At 46.2% G+C, this 18,438-nt stretch overlaps 1 protein-coding gene across 6 annotated transcripts in view; it reads left to right on the top strand.

Moving 5' to 3' along the window:
* TAB1 (TGF-beta activated kinase 1 (MAP3K7) binding protein 1) overlaps positions 1 to 7,134 on the top strand; it is an 82,462-nt gene extending 75,328 nt beyond the window's left edge. For all 6 annotated transcript variants that reach the window (XM_085887127.1, XM_085887125.1, XM_085887122.1 and 3 more), the window contains one exon: positions 4,531 to 7,134. In XM_085887127.1, the coding sequence (XP_085743253.1) occupies positions 4,531 to 4,735 (205 nt within the window). In that variant the 3' untranslated portion in view covers positions 4,736 to 7,134. The remainder of the gene's footprint in view (positions 1 to 4,530) is intronic.
* The last annotated feature ends 11,304 nt before the right edge of the window (positions 7,135 to 18,438 follow it).

The raw sequence follows: 18,438 nt of genomic DNA, 5'->3' as shown, positions 1-18,438 counted from the left end.
ATTGGACTTAAACTTCCTGATAACATTGAGTACGGTGGAGACAGGAACATCAACGTCTCTGGAGATGGACTTGTTTGTAGCCTTTAGATTGTCCATGCTTGGCTACCATCTTGTGTCTGACCTCCTCAGACAATTCTCTGGTTTTCTTTCTTTTCTCCATGCTCATTGTGGTACACAGTGACACAAAACAGCAGAATGACTCCTTTTCTCTTTTCAAACTGGCTTGAATGTGTTCTTTTTATATTGCCGGAATCTGCAACTCACCACAGGGGAGTTCAATTCCAAAGTAAAGGAGAATCATCTGCTTGAAATCGAATTATTTATAACAACTTCCAAAAGGTGCTAATAATATTATCCGGACATTTTCGGATTTCTATGTGGAATAAGCTAGGATTTAGTAAGTTTTTTTTTTCAGCTTTTTTTTTTGTTTTGTTCCACTGCAAACCAAAGAAATACATATTAGTCCATGAGCCCAGGCATATATCGGTACCATCTGAGGAAACCAAACTTTAGGGCTACTAAGTTATTGGTAGGGACTATATGATTATTTCAATATGTGCTAACCATTCCAGAAGAACAGCTTAGTGTATGTATTTTGCATTTTTACCATTGTACCATTCTGAGATATTGACGTTTTGGGGGAAAAAAAAAAAACAAAAAAACCCAAGGACCACTGGGAGGAAGTGGCAGAGCTGAAGTCCACACAGGAGGAAGCAGACACCCGAATGCTTCTGCATACTCTGCATGCAGCAGAGGCTGGGTACAAGGCTGTGGTGATCACTGCCGAAGATACAGATGTACTCGTGCTGTGTCTTGCATTCAATAAGGACATCCCATGCCCCGTGTATCAGAAGTGTGGTACGCAAATCTGCAGACGGTTCCTAGACATTGACAAGCTTGCCAGATCGATGGGAGACAGTGTATGTGATGCCCTGGTTGGACTGCACGTGTTCTTCTGTTGTGATACAGTCAGTGCCTTTGCAGGCCGGGGAAAGATGGGCGCCTTGAAGCAAATGAAGTCAGATAAGACCGACCAAGAGGCCTTCAGTCAGCTCGGTCATTCATGGGAAGTATCCACCGAGCTCTTTCAGAAGCTGCAAGAGGTCACCTGCCACATGTACGTGCCGTCTACCAACATCATGAAAGTCAATGAACTCCGACATCAACTCTTCTGTGCCAGACGGGGAGAGATAGAGTCCAGTCAGCTTCCACCATGTGAAGACTGCCTCTTCTTGCACGTCCTCCGTGCAAACTACCAGGCTGCTATTTGGAGGCGCTGTCTGCAATGCCAACCCTATGTTCCAAATCCCAAGGGTTGTGTATGGACCACTGATGATGACGGGAAGCTGGCCATTGAGTGGATGCAGGGTTCTCCAGCACCAGATGCAGTGTTGCAACTGCTTTCCTGCGAGTGTGGACGGTCGTGAAAACTCCCAGACTGCACGTGCCTTGCCAATAGCCTGAAGTGCACTGACATGTGCAAGTTGCGAACCTGCAGCAACCAGCCCGCTGATGTCGAGGAAGAGGTTGTAGACCTCGAGGACTCTGATGCTGATAACAGTAATGAAGACTCGACTACTGATCCATGGTGTGAATGTTTTGGCACAATCACAAGGACATTCATGGCTACAAATATGCATGAGTAAAACATAGTACATAAACATGCCACAGTAGCGTGGTGACATTTGGGTTATCCGTAAATTTCACATTTTGGACGCTTGTTGGAACTAGGGTAGGGGAAGGGCAATTCCTTTAACTGTGGTAAAAACTTATAAAATGTTCATAAATGTTTTCCTCGTACAACATGTGCATGTTGTAGGCTACTGCGGTTCAGTAGCACTACCCAGGGAACTTGTATGACAATATAATTAATTAAAATGTACTGAAAATCACTAATCAGCAACATTTTGATAGGCCCTATTGTTCGCCCCTTTCTGCCATAAAACAAATTCTGCCTTCAGGAATGACAGGATTATTCGGATGGTATAAATAAAGCATTTCAGACATGTATTTGTGGTTTGCAGTTCATTCTCGCCCCATGTGGAAACAGCAATTGCATCATTAGTGAATGTTTCTGAGTTTGCCTTTTCGCTTTCATTATGCGGAGGGTGGGTACATTCCAGAGATGATAACTACCAATAAGCTGCCAGTCTGCAATGGTTATCACATCAAAATATGATCTATATATACTGAAACTCAAAAGAAACTTACCACTTGTTTGAAATGTAATAAAATTGTAACAGTTCAAAATAAAACAAACCAACAGTTGCTTATTGAAACATTGGCATTTTATTGATGACATGTCAAGTTTTTGACCAAGATACACCATCTCATGAGTTTGTTCTTCAGTACAGAACAGCACAGGGTGCAATGTCAGTCCCCTTTCAATAGCGTGTGTGGCCACCATTGTTTTGGATACAGGCAGTGCATCGTCGGCGCATACTGCTTACCAGTCTTTGGATGGATTGCTGCTGGATTCTGTCCCACTCAGTCCTCAATGTCTGAAGCCATCTGACTTAGGACCATCTGCCTGTCATGCCTTGCAGTGGTGACTCTTGGCCTCCCTGATCGAGGTCTGTCATCTGCAGAGTTGTGAAGGGTGTCTCTGTCCACCAGGGCTGATATCGTCTGGTGTGAACAGCCAAGGCGACGTGCCACCTCACGGTAGCTCAATCCGCCTTGCAGTATGCCCAAGGCACACTGCCGTTGATCCCTTGACAATCGTGGCATGTTGATTGAAATTCCCATTTTGCACTGGCCTTTTTAAAGCCAATATCAAGACATCACGTGCAGCTCATTAAAATCATCCCATACCCCTTGGCAAATCACTGACAGTCAAAACGGCTGTTCAACAGCTGTGCTATGAAGTGACCATTGAAGGTTCAAGTGACCATCCGTGACCATTTTGTCTGACGGTGAGGACACTATTGTCCACAAATAAGTTCACACATTTACTACACGCAGTGTTATTGTTGATATTTGAAGGTTTAAAAGGTGGTAAGTTTCTTTTGCGTTTCAGTATATATACACCAATTCAAAAATCATAACTAGGATTGGTTTCCTGAGATGGTACCGACAAGTGGAATTTCTGGCCTGGGCCCATGGACTATATGTGGATACCAAAAGATTTTCTGGAAGAAATGGTGCATTATTTGAAAAAACTGCAAGGATGCCAATATTTTTGGTAACGACAATATCTGTGTGAGCAATGTTCATCTCATTTGTCAACATTGCCTTAACATTAATTCAATTACCCTTTGATATCTGGGAATTTTCAAATCGGCTCGTCATCGTATCCAGTTCAACTTTAATGGATTTGAACTTAACAGCATTAAAGGCCACTAATAATATCATATGATACCATTCCTGTCATGCCGTAAAGGTGTATTGGGCTGCCGAGGCAGTTTCATTGGCAAGGAGTACAGTCCTAGATAGGTCACCACTCTGACGCAGGTCACCCCGAATGGCTATTACCCCAGTATACTGGTACTCATTTTGCCGACCTCGGAAGGATGACAGGCTGTCAACCCCCACCTGGTGTTAATTCAGCAGCCGACAGGGGCTCAAAAATCTGGATCCTTGGGTCCCAAGCCAGCCACCTTATCCGTTAAGCCAACACCAGGCAAGACCAATAATATGCACACTTTTATTATCATTAATGTTATTCGGCCTACGTACCTCAGTTTTCTGCAGCCTTTCTGTCACAGGATGCAACAATTCCATTCATACTACTGTCTGAGTCAGAATCATCCTTGCCATAATTTGTGTCCAATTGATATGGCTCAATCCAGCCTCCTCCACATTCACTTCTTTAAATTCTGTGTTTCACTCTGAGCACACCAGCTCATAACATTCTAGATTTGCTGAACAGTTGTTATCCATTGTGCATATTAGACCTCGACTTATGTACATGAAATTCCAAACTACTATAACAGGCTGTACTGCCATTGACATCATCGCTCTGGGCAGTGGATCCATCCCAGAAATATTTCATCCTCGGCTAACAGGATGTTTAAAACAGCCTAGAAGTTGCCAACACCCTCCATAAGCATCTCTTTCGAGAACAGAACTAACATGCAGGTATTATCACACCTCTCCTTGGCACTGTGACTCGGCAGATGTAATCTCCTGTTAGTTTACCTTTCACTTTTCCAGATGGCACACATGGAGTGTGATGCCTTGGAAAATTGTAACAAGTCAGAATTTATTTTATTTTATTTTATAGCAGCGATGTTAATGCACCAAATATACACCAGCGCAAAACCCTCCCTGATGTGTAATTACGTATCGTGCAGATGGCACTTGACTCAGAGTTTTGTATTTGTTGGAATGAGACAAATTCACAAACTCAACCCACCTGATAATTTTTGGATTGATGTGGTTCTGTCGAATCCATGTTGTTGGCTTTTGTTTTTGTTTTATTTTAATGATTTTCCTTTGCTTGAAGTGATTTTAGCTGAGTGAACGAAATGTTCTTGCTTTCTTGTTTCATCTCTTAACCCTTGTTAATTTGCTTGTTTGGCCTCCCAGTGGACCGAGCCCACACACCACACTGCAGTCACATACGCACAGCTCGAGCTCCAGTTCTGGTGAAGGCCAACTTTTCCAGCGCCCTCGGCAGTCAAGCCATGTACCCCCAGACCAAGATGGTCACGTGGAGCCTTACGTTGACTTCTCAGAGTTCTACCAACTCTGGAACTTGGAACATGGAAATCCAACAGGAGAATTAACCTGATGAACGTGCAGTGGAACATAATGACCGAGTGTGCAAAAACGACACCTCCAACTTCGGATGTCTTAGGATTCTTTATCTTCACATCCTAATCTTATGGAAAGCGAATAGTTTAATTTTTCAAACAGCTACATAGTGATGTAGAGGTGAAAATGTATTCTACATAAGGACAAAGTTCCTTCTTAAAACTTGCAATGATCAGCCCCAGATGACTGCCTGATCCATACCACATTGTTTTCGCAAAGTGATGCAGCCCTTCGTTCAATCGTGGTCGTCATTTGGGTCACATCGCAGGGTTTTCGTGCATCGTCTTAATTTTTAATGAAGTCTGTGGCCCACTGTGAAAAACCACAAGGTGTCAAATCAGGAGGGCAAGGGGGTGGAGGAGGAAAGGGGAGAGGGGGAAGCCGCTCAGTGGTTCCTTGACGGCCACTCCATTTGTGGGGGGAATGTTAGTTCGTGGAAATCTCGCACAATCGACCATCTCAAAATTATTCATGTGCACCTTATCCCAGTAAATGAACTTTTGGGCCACTTTGTAAAACGTGGCCGTTGGTTGGTAATACAGCAGGCCCACCCCGAAAGCGGGTTTCCACATTGCGGTTTTGCTCTCTCGCGATTGAATTCTTGTGGTAAATTGTGTCGATCGTGGCTAACATGGAGGAATACACAACCCTGCATCTCTGTCTCACCTCACAGCCCCACGCTGCCCTCCATCACAGACTAGGTTGCTTTTTTTATATTGTGCCTCATGGACTGTTATCACGTGATGTCGCGTGATTTAGTTTGATATCACATTATTTAGTTTTCACTAGTCTTTTAATTACATTGAGGGGTGTTTGTGACAGTAAATAGTTATGAAGAATAATAAGAAGAAGAAGAACATGTGGGGTGTTATGAAGAAGAATAACAATGTCGGGTTTTAGTGAAATGTTGAATAAAATGCTATTGAAAGCTTTTAAAGTAAGAAGCAAATTAATTCAATTATGAGGAGTGTTGGTTCAATTGGGAGGTAATGAGAAAGGAAGAAATAAAGAATGAACCAAGGAAGGAAATGAGAGAATGAGTTTATGATTTTTTTTTTTCGAGCGAAAATATTTGTTTGTTCTGAAGCGAGGAAGGGGGAATAAGATAAAGTTGAGGAGCGTGAAAGAGAACACTTTGTATAAAGCAGAATGAGGCACATATTGTGAGAAGTTTTTGCTAGTCTTCAAGGCGAGGTGCTTGATTTTCAAGTGGGAGATGGACGCTGTCATGGCACCTTATACGGACGTCTATAAGGATGTGCAGAACAAGGAAAAGCAGACAAAGATCACCTCCTCCTTCACAAAGTCTGATGACCCTGACGACCCTAAGCCAGGGACGTCAACGTTATCTCAATAACCTCCAACATCCTCCATCATCATCATAAGTAAGTAAAATTTTCAGTGTTTTCATTTTTACTAGCTTAGATACAAAAGTTAATAAATTTTAGAGTTTGTTCCCTTCAACCTATTTTTCCCATAAAGTCTTAACTTTGCGCATCGTGGTTTTTCCCAACATGGGGTTTTTCAAGAACATAACCCCCACGAACAGGCAGGGTCTGCTGTACTACATTTATCAGTGATGTAACCAAAATTTTTATTAATCTTTTTGTAATGTCTGTGTTCATCCAGAGTGCTTTAATTTTGTGGTGGTGACTTTTTATGAACTTGTTCATCAGTTTTTGTTTGTAAAGCTTGTTGTTGGCTTAGTGGTGAGGGTGGCTGGCTTGGGTCTTACGGTCTTGAGTTTGAACCCCGTTTGCCACTGAATTGACACCAGGTGGGGTTGACTCAGCCTGTCATCCTTCCAAAATCGGCAAAATGAGTACCAGCTTACTGGTAATGGGGGAACTGCATTAGCGACATAGTAGCGCCCCAACAAAATGATAGCTACCCGGCAGCCAAGCTGCCATTTTCAAGAAGAAGAATTTTTTGTTTTCTTTTCAAATCGTTAGGGAGGAGTCAGGTCATTTTACTTTAAAGTACTATGTTACAGCTAAGGCATTCCAATGTTATAATTCATTTCACAAAGCATGACAGGTTCAACAATATGTTTGTGAATCCCCTTGCACGGGATTGATCCTTGCATTCCTGGCTATTTGTTTTTTACAAGATCGAGACTCATAGAAGAGTGACGGTATGAACTGACAGTTTGGTAGCAAGATAACAGTTGGACGGGATAAGAAAGGGAGTGGACAAGTAGGAAATTTTGAGAGAGAGAAACAGAGGAAACTATACAATTTGCAAGTTTTGTCTGCCTTTTCTCTTTTACCATCTGTAAAGCTGTTGCACTCTGTCATTTGGCTCCACCATGAGCCTACACTTCTGTGTATTAAAAAAAATTGTTTTAGAAAAATTAAAATACAAGCAATAACGAAACTTGTTTCTGCATCCTCCTCTTTCAACCTTTTAACCCGTTAAATGTACAGTCTCGCTGGTAACTGGTCCTCACCCATTCTCACCCAACATCAACTGGTCAGCTTGTGTGTCATCTTCACTGATTTTGTTTGTTCTCTATGGATATGCATCAAGGTGAACCCAAACTTGAATTTTCAAAACATTTTAATTACTCGGTCCAACCTTTATTAATGGAAATGTTTTTCATTTCACATTTTTACATTACATGGTGCACCATTTAAGCAGTAAATGCACAGCCGAGTGAATTTCATTGTAACTTATGTAAAGGTCAATATGTTTTTTTTAAGTTACTGCCGAAATCCACCCCTTTTGTTCCTCTTTTCTCCTATTTGTGGAATCACGTTCCTGAGGCTGTTCTATCCCCCTCATCCCTGCAGGACTTAGTTAACAGTGAACCACCATTTCATGTTATCCCCTATCCCTCCCCATAATCTTTTCTCTCCCTCATTAACCTCCCAAACCCACTTGCAGATTGGTGTTTCCTCCCCTCCTTCCTCTCTCTATTCTCTTTTTCTTTTCATTCATTACCTTGTCATGTCCGTTTTTATCCCCCGCCACATGGCGTAAGGGGGATATTGTTGATAATGTATGTACTCATACATAACTTCATTAACCCAGTGCAGTTGATGAGTATAGGTTGTAGTTTTCCACATTTTGTATAATCAGAGATTGCTAATCCATGTTGGTGTAACTTGTAAAATTTTTAGTCCCCGAAAGATGTTCACACAAAATACACGTTGTGCGGCTTTTTCAGTGACGTGACGTGGCGTGACGTGGTGTGGCGCGGCGTGACATCACATCGTGACTGAAATACCTTTGTGAAGTTCTCCAAATGATCGATGTCCAAACTTATGTTTGTTTAAATAATAATCAAGCACAAGTGACACAAGAAGCACTCCAAGATGGCTCTGTACACAGCAAAACAACTGATGACCGGCTCTTCTGCTCTCCTCTCACATTCTGTTTTATCACATATCGACTCAGAGAAAGAAAATTTCTGAAAGCCCCTTCCTCCACAAAGTACTCATAATTAGGAGCCTCTACAAATTTCTCGTAAACTCAAGATGGCCCAATATCCAGGAGCAATCAGAAATTTCCCAAACTCTTGCCATATTTCTACGCATTTTTTTTTTTGTTCCATTTCTGCTTCTTCCCCAGTTTTCCCTTCCCCTTCTGCGACAGTTTGTGGCTGAATCCAGATTGTTCACACTCTGTGTCCTCCCCTTGCTCTTATTCCCCCCTCCCCCAGACCCATTGGTTGTTCCAAGTGCCTCTCTATTTTGTCCTTCAACCCTGCTGTTGGTATTACACTATCGTTATTGCACTCTGATGATGCCGCTATAGTGTGTACAGTTTATCAGTGACATGAGAAACCCTCCTCCCTCACCTACTGCTCTTTTCATTCGGTTACGTCTTGATCCAATCTATGTTCTAGCTCCTCTGTGAGCCTCGACTCTATACAAAAAATAACCTTTGAAATCTAGCGACAATATTATAACTCGTCACCTTTTTGATCGGCTCAACCCTTACAATTAACATCTTATCTCAACAAACATTAGACGGTCATATAATATAATAAACAATTCATTCCATATCAAATCATAAGTATACAAGTGCTCACTTGGGCAGTAAGTCACTCATAAAGAATTTGTGACCTCATTTTCAGCGAATTCATCAGCATGGTCTCACCGGCTGTCCCAAAGTTTAGGTGGAGTCTGTTTTTTTGTTTGTTTATTTTCTTAAACAGGATCTAAGGCTCAGAGCGGTGTTTCCACATGCACATCTCACACACATGGACATACAGATGAATACATGAGACATAACACAGGACTGTTGGATGACACAAACACAGCCACTGAGCTTGTGGGAAGTGCCATCACTTCTTAGGGCACTGGGTACCATCCACACCACAACAATGGTGCCACATCTCTCACCTCATTCAGCGAGGGATTTCCTCCACCCCATGGGTGTCAACCTCCAGGGGATTGTCCGTATTCTTATCCTTTTAAATGCTGAATACTAAGCAAGACAGCAGCACCTACCATTTTTAAGTCTTTGATATGACTCTGCAGGGGTTTTAACCGCTGACATCCCAGACTCGGAGCCGAAACTCTAACCATTACACCACCAAGTTGTGGTGTTGTGCATAGACTGGATGCTAGAGGGGGCGATGAGGAAGAAGGAGTTCGGGGTGAGAAGTCAGAAGGTGTGCAGTGCAAAGCTTTTTGTGTTCCGATGTTCGGATGAATAAAACCGTTGGAGAATATTGGATTCCTCATCCTTGGAGTACTTTATGATAAAACACAAGTCTGGTAATACACCACATTGCACAGCTTTTTCCAGTGTTCATTTATGGTGCCAGTGATGTCATTGGGATGAGTTATTAGCTTGACAGCTATATTGCTGGAAGTTATCAAACATCTGCTGTTGCATGTGCTGTGGCATTAGGAACAGACTTCAAAAGAGGTCTGATGGTAATGGAGCACCTCACTCGAAGGAGCATATGATCAGTGGATGATCAATTTGGGAGACTTGGAGGTTTAATTACTCGCTCATGAGTAACTGCTAAACCAACACCAGATTCACGGCAGTCCTTTACCAAACCAGAACAAGGTGTATTCACGTTCACACAGTTCACCGTGATCCTGAAAGTGCGTTTCAGACAATGCTGCTACATCACTCTTGTAATGTGCCAGTTCCCGTAAAATGAGTGCTGTCCTTTGAAAGGGTCTGATTGTTTTGCTATTACAATTCTCACATTGAAGCAGGCAAGTGTCATCATATTGTTGCGAATTCGCGCCCGCGGGCGTGCGGATGGCCACGTAACTCGGATCGCGGCACGTCGCCCACCGGACGGACAATTCGGTCGTGACCCTCTCGGAACAACGCCGGGAGCTAGTCACGGGTGGGCCTTTCGACCTCACCACGATCGCGCCAATCGGCCACCCGCGTAGGATAGGGTTGTTCACCAAACTCGACCTACCTAAGTACCCACGCGGATGGTAAACCAGGCGATCGTACCTCGCCGCAGGTCGACTCCGGACACGAGCCGCTTGGGCGGCCCGTTCCGTACTATCGGGATAACCGAGCGGCGTTATCGTCGACCTCAACGGTTCAGATTATTTACCGGGCGTTTTGCACCCACTACGAACCCTTTACGTGAAGCAGGATGGAGATTCAATTCGAGAAAAGACGAAGCGAAACGGGAAAACAGTTCACACAATGCACATTTATTTCCCAGCACACGGAAAGCACGTATATACAGCCATACACTCAAAATGCACATAAAGTAACCAAAACAATAAAAGCAACAACGACGCAGAGTTAATACTGACTACGCGCACACATGGTAACACTTATAGAGTTTTACTTTACAGACGGCGCCAACACACATTTACACAAAAGCAAAGGAAAGAAGCCACCCTCATAGACAAGGAGGCAGACAGGCCCGTAGGCCAAATGTGCGCGGGACCTGCAGGAGCGGCCAGGTCCGCAAGACCGGGGGGGGGGTCCTACCCGCATCCTCGTGACGCGTTGGCGGGCAAGCCGCAAATGTGGCCACGCGGCTGTGCCCCGACTCCGTGCTCCTTGGCGGGTTTCGTTGGCACCACGTGTGGAGGGGGGGTGGGAACGGGGCCCCCTTTTGCACTATCTCAGCGTGGGGGAAAGGGAGATTGTTGATGCCCTGGGGGAGGGGAGTGGCTGGCTGGCTTGGGTCCCGCGACGAGACGAGCGATCCCACACCGCAACCTCGTCGCTGACCGCCGTCCTTCCTGCCTCAAACCCGAGCTCCCTTGCCTGCTTTTCCACCGCACGCACTCGTCTCAACTTCACTAACGCAACGCAACGCGTCCCCAACAGCCACTTCTCGACGACCCTCTCCAGGCAACTCCAGAACTCAACTCTTCCTGCAACTCTTCTCAGTTCCGCACTCTCCTCTCCCGACCGACCCGACTTTTTCCACTCTCTTTAATTCGCCTTGCGCTCGCCTTTTTATAGGTGGCAGGAGAAGCATATTTGCAAATATTCGGATCAGAATGACCTCGGGGGCGGAGCCACGCTCGCCCATTGGTTGGAGGAAACGGAGGCTTGAACCTCCCCTGATCCTAGAATTTGCATATATCGACTTCACACACACACGCACCTGGAGGCTGGGCCAAGCCGCCCACGCTCGCTCTTTGGACGGAGGAGAAGTGGGCGTGAAGCGTTTTTGATCCGAATGTTCCCCTCGGAAAGGCCGCTATTCGCGCTCGCGGCTCGGTGCGCTCGGCACCAAATGCCGAACGGGCCCGAGACAGCCCGACGTTCAGTGTTCACAGGTGGTGCGGGAATGGCCGTAGAAGGAGAGAGGTGAAGGTGGTGGAGGGTTTTCGGTGGTGGTTTGATGGTTATGGTGCCGTTTGGGAATGGCGGTGATGCGATGATGTGGGAGCGTAGATGGTGGCGGTGGTGTGGTTGTTGTGTGATGGTGGTTGAGACGTGGTTGGTTCAAAATAAAGATAGAACAGAAAAAATGGCGAACTCAAAGCGTCGCAGCCCGGATGAATCACATAAATTCCCTCTATACAACGGGTTTGGGCTAACTACACATGTACTTAGATATATCTCACCTACGGGCCCTTTATGGTGTAATGCGAATTTCCACAGCCATAACAATATGTTCACGTTTTTTGTTTACTTGTATATTGCTTCCACTGTGTTGGGGCCCCACTGGCCATGGCATGCAAGTCAGGAGAGTGAACGGACTTTGTTTACCTGACCTTTTCTTTGGGTGTCGCCCTCACAGGGGCAGGCTGCCTGGTCATATGAGAAGGACTCTATCCCAAAGAAAAGAACTGCTTGGTCATGCGAGAAGGACCATGCTCCCCTGCCGTGCTGCAGTTGGTGCATGGGCTTCATCATCAGCATCTGGACAAAGATTGTGTTCAGAGCTTTCGAGATAAAGCCACCAACGCAATTGCATAGACAGACAAATTGTATAATAATACCTTCAGTGCAAGGTGTGGGGAATTCACCTCTTCCATCACTCTAATACCACCTGTGTGAAGAAATTCGGTTAACAGCTTCTGGCCACTCAATCCTACCAATGCCACAGTGCTTTTCCTTTCCTCAATCCTCAAGCCTGCACTTTTTTTAAAGGTGTTGCAGTGTTCACGCAATCCATTGCAATACCCTCTGGATCAGCGATTGCAGTCAGACGGAACAGAAGGGTGTACCAGCCAGAAGAGGCACTGACTGCCCTGCAGTAAGGCCTAAGTCACATTTGCTCTACGGCGAGGCTACGGCGGCCGTACGCCCTCTGAATTGACAGAAATGTGCGGCGGCCGCAGAGTTTCTGCGGTGGCCTCAGGGTGGCCCTACGTCGTTTGGCTCTCTTTTACAGGCTGTAGGGGTCGCCGTGGAATTATAACGCGGAGTTATAACTTTTTTTCATTTCTACGTTCGCCGTAGAAATTCGACAAGTCGAAAAAAAAAAAAACTGGTTAAAAAAATAAAATTAAAATAAACCCACTCGTTACCGTCCGTCTGGCCGCACGTTCGCCTTAGGGCCCCCCTGCGGTCGCCTTGCGGGCACCTTGCGTCTGCCTTGAAAATTCTATGGCCGCCGCAGGGCCCCCTTAAGGTCACCGTGCGACATCAAATCAAGACCGTACGGCACCCCCACGTTTTCGGTCTCCACAATTTCTAAACATGCCGTGCGGCTCCCCGAAAAATAAAAACATATGTGACTGCTACATTGTGTGACCGTGGAAATACTGTGGCCGCCGTATAATTGCTAGTGGCCGTAGATTTTGGAGACCCCATGGCCGCCGTGGCAAATGTGACTTAGGCCTAACAGAATATTACTGGCCTGCTATGGGCGGTGTCATCTCATTGACCAAAAAAGGTTTGTCCGCAAACACACTGCAGCCAGTTGTATACTGCTGCACCACCTTGGGAAGTGCACTGGCCAGGATCCAAAAGAAACTTTTGTAGTCAAACTCTGCCATTTAATACCCTGCTACCGACATACACATCGTAGGAAGCCTGAATAAATTTCCAGAACTGCTGACCGATGGAGGACAAGCCCCCATCTGCTTATGGCCTTTCTCTTCCATCCTGAATTGCAGTCAAAGTCCAACTATTTGATCCATAGCTGGGAAGTAAAAAGACTCAGCAGAGGAGGAGAAATAAGGTGGACAGTCAGAGAAAGATAGCTGAGGAGGTAGAAGGTGCTTATCTCCTCACCCTAGTGTACACCAGCCTCTCACCAAATTCCACTCTCAGCATGAAAGGCTCAGAAGCAAGACTTGCTGATATATTTTCCTCAATTTACAACAGAGGGTGTTAACCTGTTGCTCCGCCAAAGGGTTAACACCAGAAACGTCAGCTTTCCCTTGCTTCCCATGGTGGTGAGCATACCTCGATTAATGTTCCCTTGATTTCGTTCATTGTTCTACCTGTCCATCAAAGCAGATTGATACAAGCCTTCATGAATACGAGTTGTTCACTCTTCAATTGAAGGCCTGCTTCGTTTTGATGCATCTTGCCTGCAAAGAAACAGGATGACAGCTGGGAGGCAAACTCTTTTTCATGAAGTTGTTTTACAAGTTCCACCTATGTAACAAACGTGTCTCTTTTTTTTTCAATTCATCCGAGGTGGTCCGCCTTCAAGGTTGGTGTCGACCAGCCACAGTTGCTTTTCTGTTATAAAATGCAATCCAATGTCATGGTGAGTCAAAAATATTTCCCTTTGAAAAACAAACAAACAAACAAACCTGACTTCGCCATCAGCATCAATGAATGGACCCATCACTGGAATAAGGATGACCGAGACCGAGAGGTAAGTACACTCGTCTCAAAGCTGTCTAACCTGCGTTAGAATCTCAACCCAGCTATAAACTGTCATCCCGGTGTTTCACATGCAGGGTGATTCATCAATGTGTGTGCCGTCTCTTGGATGGACGTTAAATGCGTGTCCAGTCTGCCGGCATTAGTTGGTGGACATTAAAGGTTCCATGGTGTCCTCCGTGAAGAGTAGACAAGCTCTCAACAGCACCCTGAACAAGTTACAAATTCCTTACCTCAGCGGCACAGCCGTACCCTCAGCCAATGATTCTACTCACAGCCATGTGCTGCATACCTCCTCCTCCTCCTCTGTGTGCAGCACAAGGCTGTGGGTAGCATCATTGGATGAGGGTGTGGCTGATGTAATGCCCCTATTATCAGTGCACTGTTACTCATTTCGCTGACCTTGGAAGAATTTCAGGCTCTCAACCCCACCTGGTGTTAATTCAATGGAGGGACAAGGGCTCAAACTCAGGGCCCAAAGATCCCAAGCCAACCACGAAATGCGAAGCCAACACTAGGCTTGTGCTGCATACAAAAGAAGAAGATGAAATCCAATGATGAAATCCAAAGCCAGCTTCAGGAAACAGGCTCTTAAGAGGAGCTAAACTATATTTATTTTATAGATAAAGTAAACCAGAATATAAAAGCTATTTAATCATATAACTAAATAGTTCTTCTCGATTTGATTAATACATAAATCATCGTTAATTTATGGAACACAAAGAAAATGAATATTCCCAACAGGATCTTCTCAATTCCAGCATGTCGCATGGGTTTTAATCAATATTGTGATATGGGCAAAATGTTTTCATTTTATCAGATTGGTTACAACTTAACATGTTTCAGCTGAGAGGTTCAAAAATGCTTTTAGAATACAGAAAAGGTTGTGACTAATTTCCTTCCATATTCTTGCATTCCACAAAGCTTCTAATAAAACCCCACTGCTTCAATAAGTGTAAACTTGTACTGATTTAAGTTTAGTTCGATCAGAATGCCAAAACTTGGAAATGTGAGTTAATTGCTGTTCCTTTTACAAGCCCTACATTTTCCATTGTGAAAGCGAAGCCCCATGGAGTAGCCTAGCAAGCAGAGATGATAACATCTTCTCGCAAAACCATGCATTTTGCAAGAGCACCCAGTCTTCACAGCTTGTCATGAGAGAAACCAAGATATATATATATATATATATATATATATATATATATATATATATATATATATATATATATATATATATATATATATATATATATATATATATATATATATATATATATATATATTGTTGCGGTTTCGCGCCCGCCGGCGTGCTGACGGCCACGTAACTCGAATCGCGGCACGTCGCCCACCGGACGGACAATCCAGTCGTGACCCTCTCGGACTAACGCCGGGAACCAGTCACGGGTGGACCTTTCGGTCTCACCGCGATCGAGCCAATCAGCCCCCGCGTGGGATAGGGTTGCTCGCCAAATTCGACCTACCTAAGTACCCACGCGGAGGGTAGACCGGGCGATCGCACCTCGCCGCAGGTCGACTTCGGACACGGGCCACTTAAGCGACCCGTTCCGTACTATCAGAATAACCGAGCGGTGTTATCGTCGACCTCGACGGTTCGATTAATTATCGGGCGTATTCAGCCCACTACCAACCCTTTACGTGAAGCAAGATGGGGATTCAATAGAGGAAAAGACGAAGCGAAGCAGGAAACAGTTCAACACAAAGCACATTTATTCGCGGCACACGGGAGCACACATATACAATTCCACCAAATGCACACAGAAAAGACACAATGTAATTTACACAAAAAGCAAATGTAAAAGCGAAAACACAATGCAGAACTAATACCGACTACCGAGCACACGGCAACACTTATACAATTCTACTTCACAGACGGCGCCGACAACACATACCCAAAACCAAGGAAAAGAATACCCTCAAGGATGAGGCGGGCCTGAGGCCGAGACCGGGTCGCGCCTACCCGTCTGGTGATGAGACGCGGAGCGGCGATGGTGCCTCAACTCCGCGGGCCTCGCGGGCAGTGTCTGGTAGGGGGTGGGAAAAGGGGCCCCCTTGGTCGCACTATCTCAGCGCGGGGGGAAACAGGAGGGGGTTGCTGATGCTCGGGGTATAGAGGATTTTTATTATCCCGCGACGAGCGTCTCCACCTCGGCCAGGTCGCGCTGTCGGCCTCCCTGGGGTGCAGCTCCCGACGCGAGCACCCCCTCGTCTGGTGTCGCTGCCTTTCCACAGCTCCGTCCCCTCCGTTCCGACTCCAACGCACACGACGACCAGCTCCTTCTTGCCAACTCCACCGCCCGCGAAGTCTTGACTCTCTGTTTCCTACTCTCCTACTCTCCGCCTCTGGACTCTCCTACTCTCCGCCTCTGGACTCTCCTACTCTCCGCCTCTGGACTCTCCTACTCTCCGCCTCTGGACTTCCTGGACTGACGAACACGGTCCTTTTATCAGCCCCGTAGCTTCGCCCTCTCATCTTTGACCCCCTACCTTCGACCTTTCACCTCGCTCCCCATTGGCCCGAGAAAAAGTGGGCGTGAAGGCTTTTTGATCCATAAATTTGCATATATCGATCGCCCTGGGGGCGGGGCCAATTCGCCCCTCGCTCACCGATTGGACGGCAAAAAGCGGGCGTGTGTCGTTTTTGATCCGTTTTTGAAGCACAAAATCCGTGATTTTGTACACGCTGTTCGGCGCGCGCCCTGCATGAGTCCAACACCGGTACCCACAGCGGGGCAAGAACGGTGGCGATGCGACGGTTGCGAGGTGTGACAGGAAGGTCGTGGCGGTTGTGGTGAAGCGGCATTGTGGTTGGTGGTTGATGTTGTGGTTGTGGTGGTAATCATGGCGGTTGGTCCAAAATAAAGATAGCAAAAGAAAAACGGCTATCCTGAAGAGTCGCAGCACGCATAAATGACATGTATTCCCACTAGACAACGGGTTTGGGCCTAACTACACATGCACTTACCGAGATACCTCACCTAAGGGACCTGAATGGTGGTTTGCGAATTTGGTAACCACAACACTACCCCCTCCCCTTTTTACAGACTCGTCCCGAGTCGTCAAATTTTCGTGTGCCATCATGTGTAGTTTTCCCCTAGTACATTTTACCTACGGATCCCTGAGTGCGACATTCATGGTATTCGTGTCCCCAAAATAAATAACCTGAGGGCTGCGTAACTATCTAAACAAACTCACTCACACGGACGACTTAAATAAAATTGCCGGCGCTAAGACAAACATGCCGGGGGCGCACTCATATGTACAGTACATCTTAACCTTAACTTACAAATTTTACACTAAACCATGGCCCAGGATCACTGAACTCTGCAAAAGAAAACAGTTAGCAGGGAGCCAGGCTGCTCGCATGCAGTCTCTGGCTCGAAACAATGCAGGTGACAGGGAACGTGGCTGGCTGCTCACACGCAGTCCAAGGCCTTCCCTTTTGAACTGAACTCAGTGAACCACAACGGTGCTTGGGCTGCACAACGCAGTCTCCGTGCCAGCTCAAGTGGCACACGCAATGAGCACAACGAATGGATGCATGAACACAAACACGGTGCACGGGCCGCCACTGCAGGCCCGTGTTGTAGCTGCCAACAGGGCAGTTCTTGCAGCTTGAAAACTGTTGCCTTGCGGATCCTGGCGCACATGGCAATGAACAGGGGGGGCAAAGCAAAAATTGAACGGGGCTGGTGAACAGGGGCAGTGGGCATGGCATGGCAAAGGAAGCAGGCAAACACAGCCCGCAGAAGAAGGCCGCTGCAGGCAAACACAGCCCGCAGAAGAAGGCCGCTGCAGGCAAACACAGCCCGCAGATGAACTGGCCGGCACAGGCCTTGAAGTACCACAGCTGCAGATGATCCGGCCGGCACAGGCCTTGCAGCAACACAACAGCTGCCGACGATCCAGCCGGCACAGGCCTTGAAGCAAAACACGGCCAGCCGATGGCACAGGCCTTGCAGCAAAACAACAGCTGCCGATGAAGTTGGCCGGCACAGGCCTTGAAGAAAAACAGCCAGCCGATGAAGCTGGCCAGCCTTTGCCGTTCAGTGGAGGTTGGTGGAGGGAGTGCGGTGGTGCTGGCCACTTGGAAGGCGGGCTCGGACCTACCTACCTGTCTCCCTCCCAACCTATCGCCTTTGCCTGTCACTGTACATACCCACTCCCTTAATTTGTGAAAAAGCCAATTTAGCCCCAACTTATTTTTTTGTTGTTTTTATTTTTACTCCCCCACTATAAATCGTCCCCTAACCCCCTTTATCGTCCTTGTTCGGCTAACCTATCCTGTCACCTAGCCTACTCCCAACCCCTACGTTCCCTTCCCGGAGGGGAACAAGGGAGAGCTAACGTCCTGTGTCGAGGCCCAACGAAGCCTCAGAATGGCCTCCCCAGAGTTCGGCGATCTATAACCAAAGT

The sequence above is a fragment of the Eptatretus burgeri genome, chromosome 1 (genome assembly GCF_056783735.1).
Source record: "Eptatretus burgeri isolate ZD-2024b chromosome 1, Ebu_testis_v1, whole genome shotgun sequence".
In the NCBI taxonomy this organism is placed as follows: Eukaryota; Metazoa; Chordata; class Myxini; order Myxiniformes; family Myxinidae; genus Eptatretus; species Eptatretus burgeri.
This window is presented reverse-complemented; position numbering and strand designations above follow the sequence as displayed.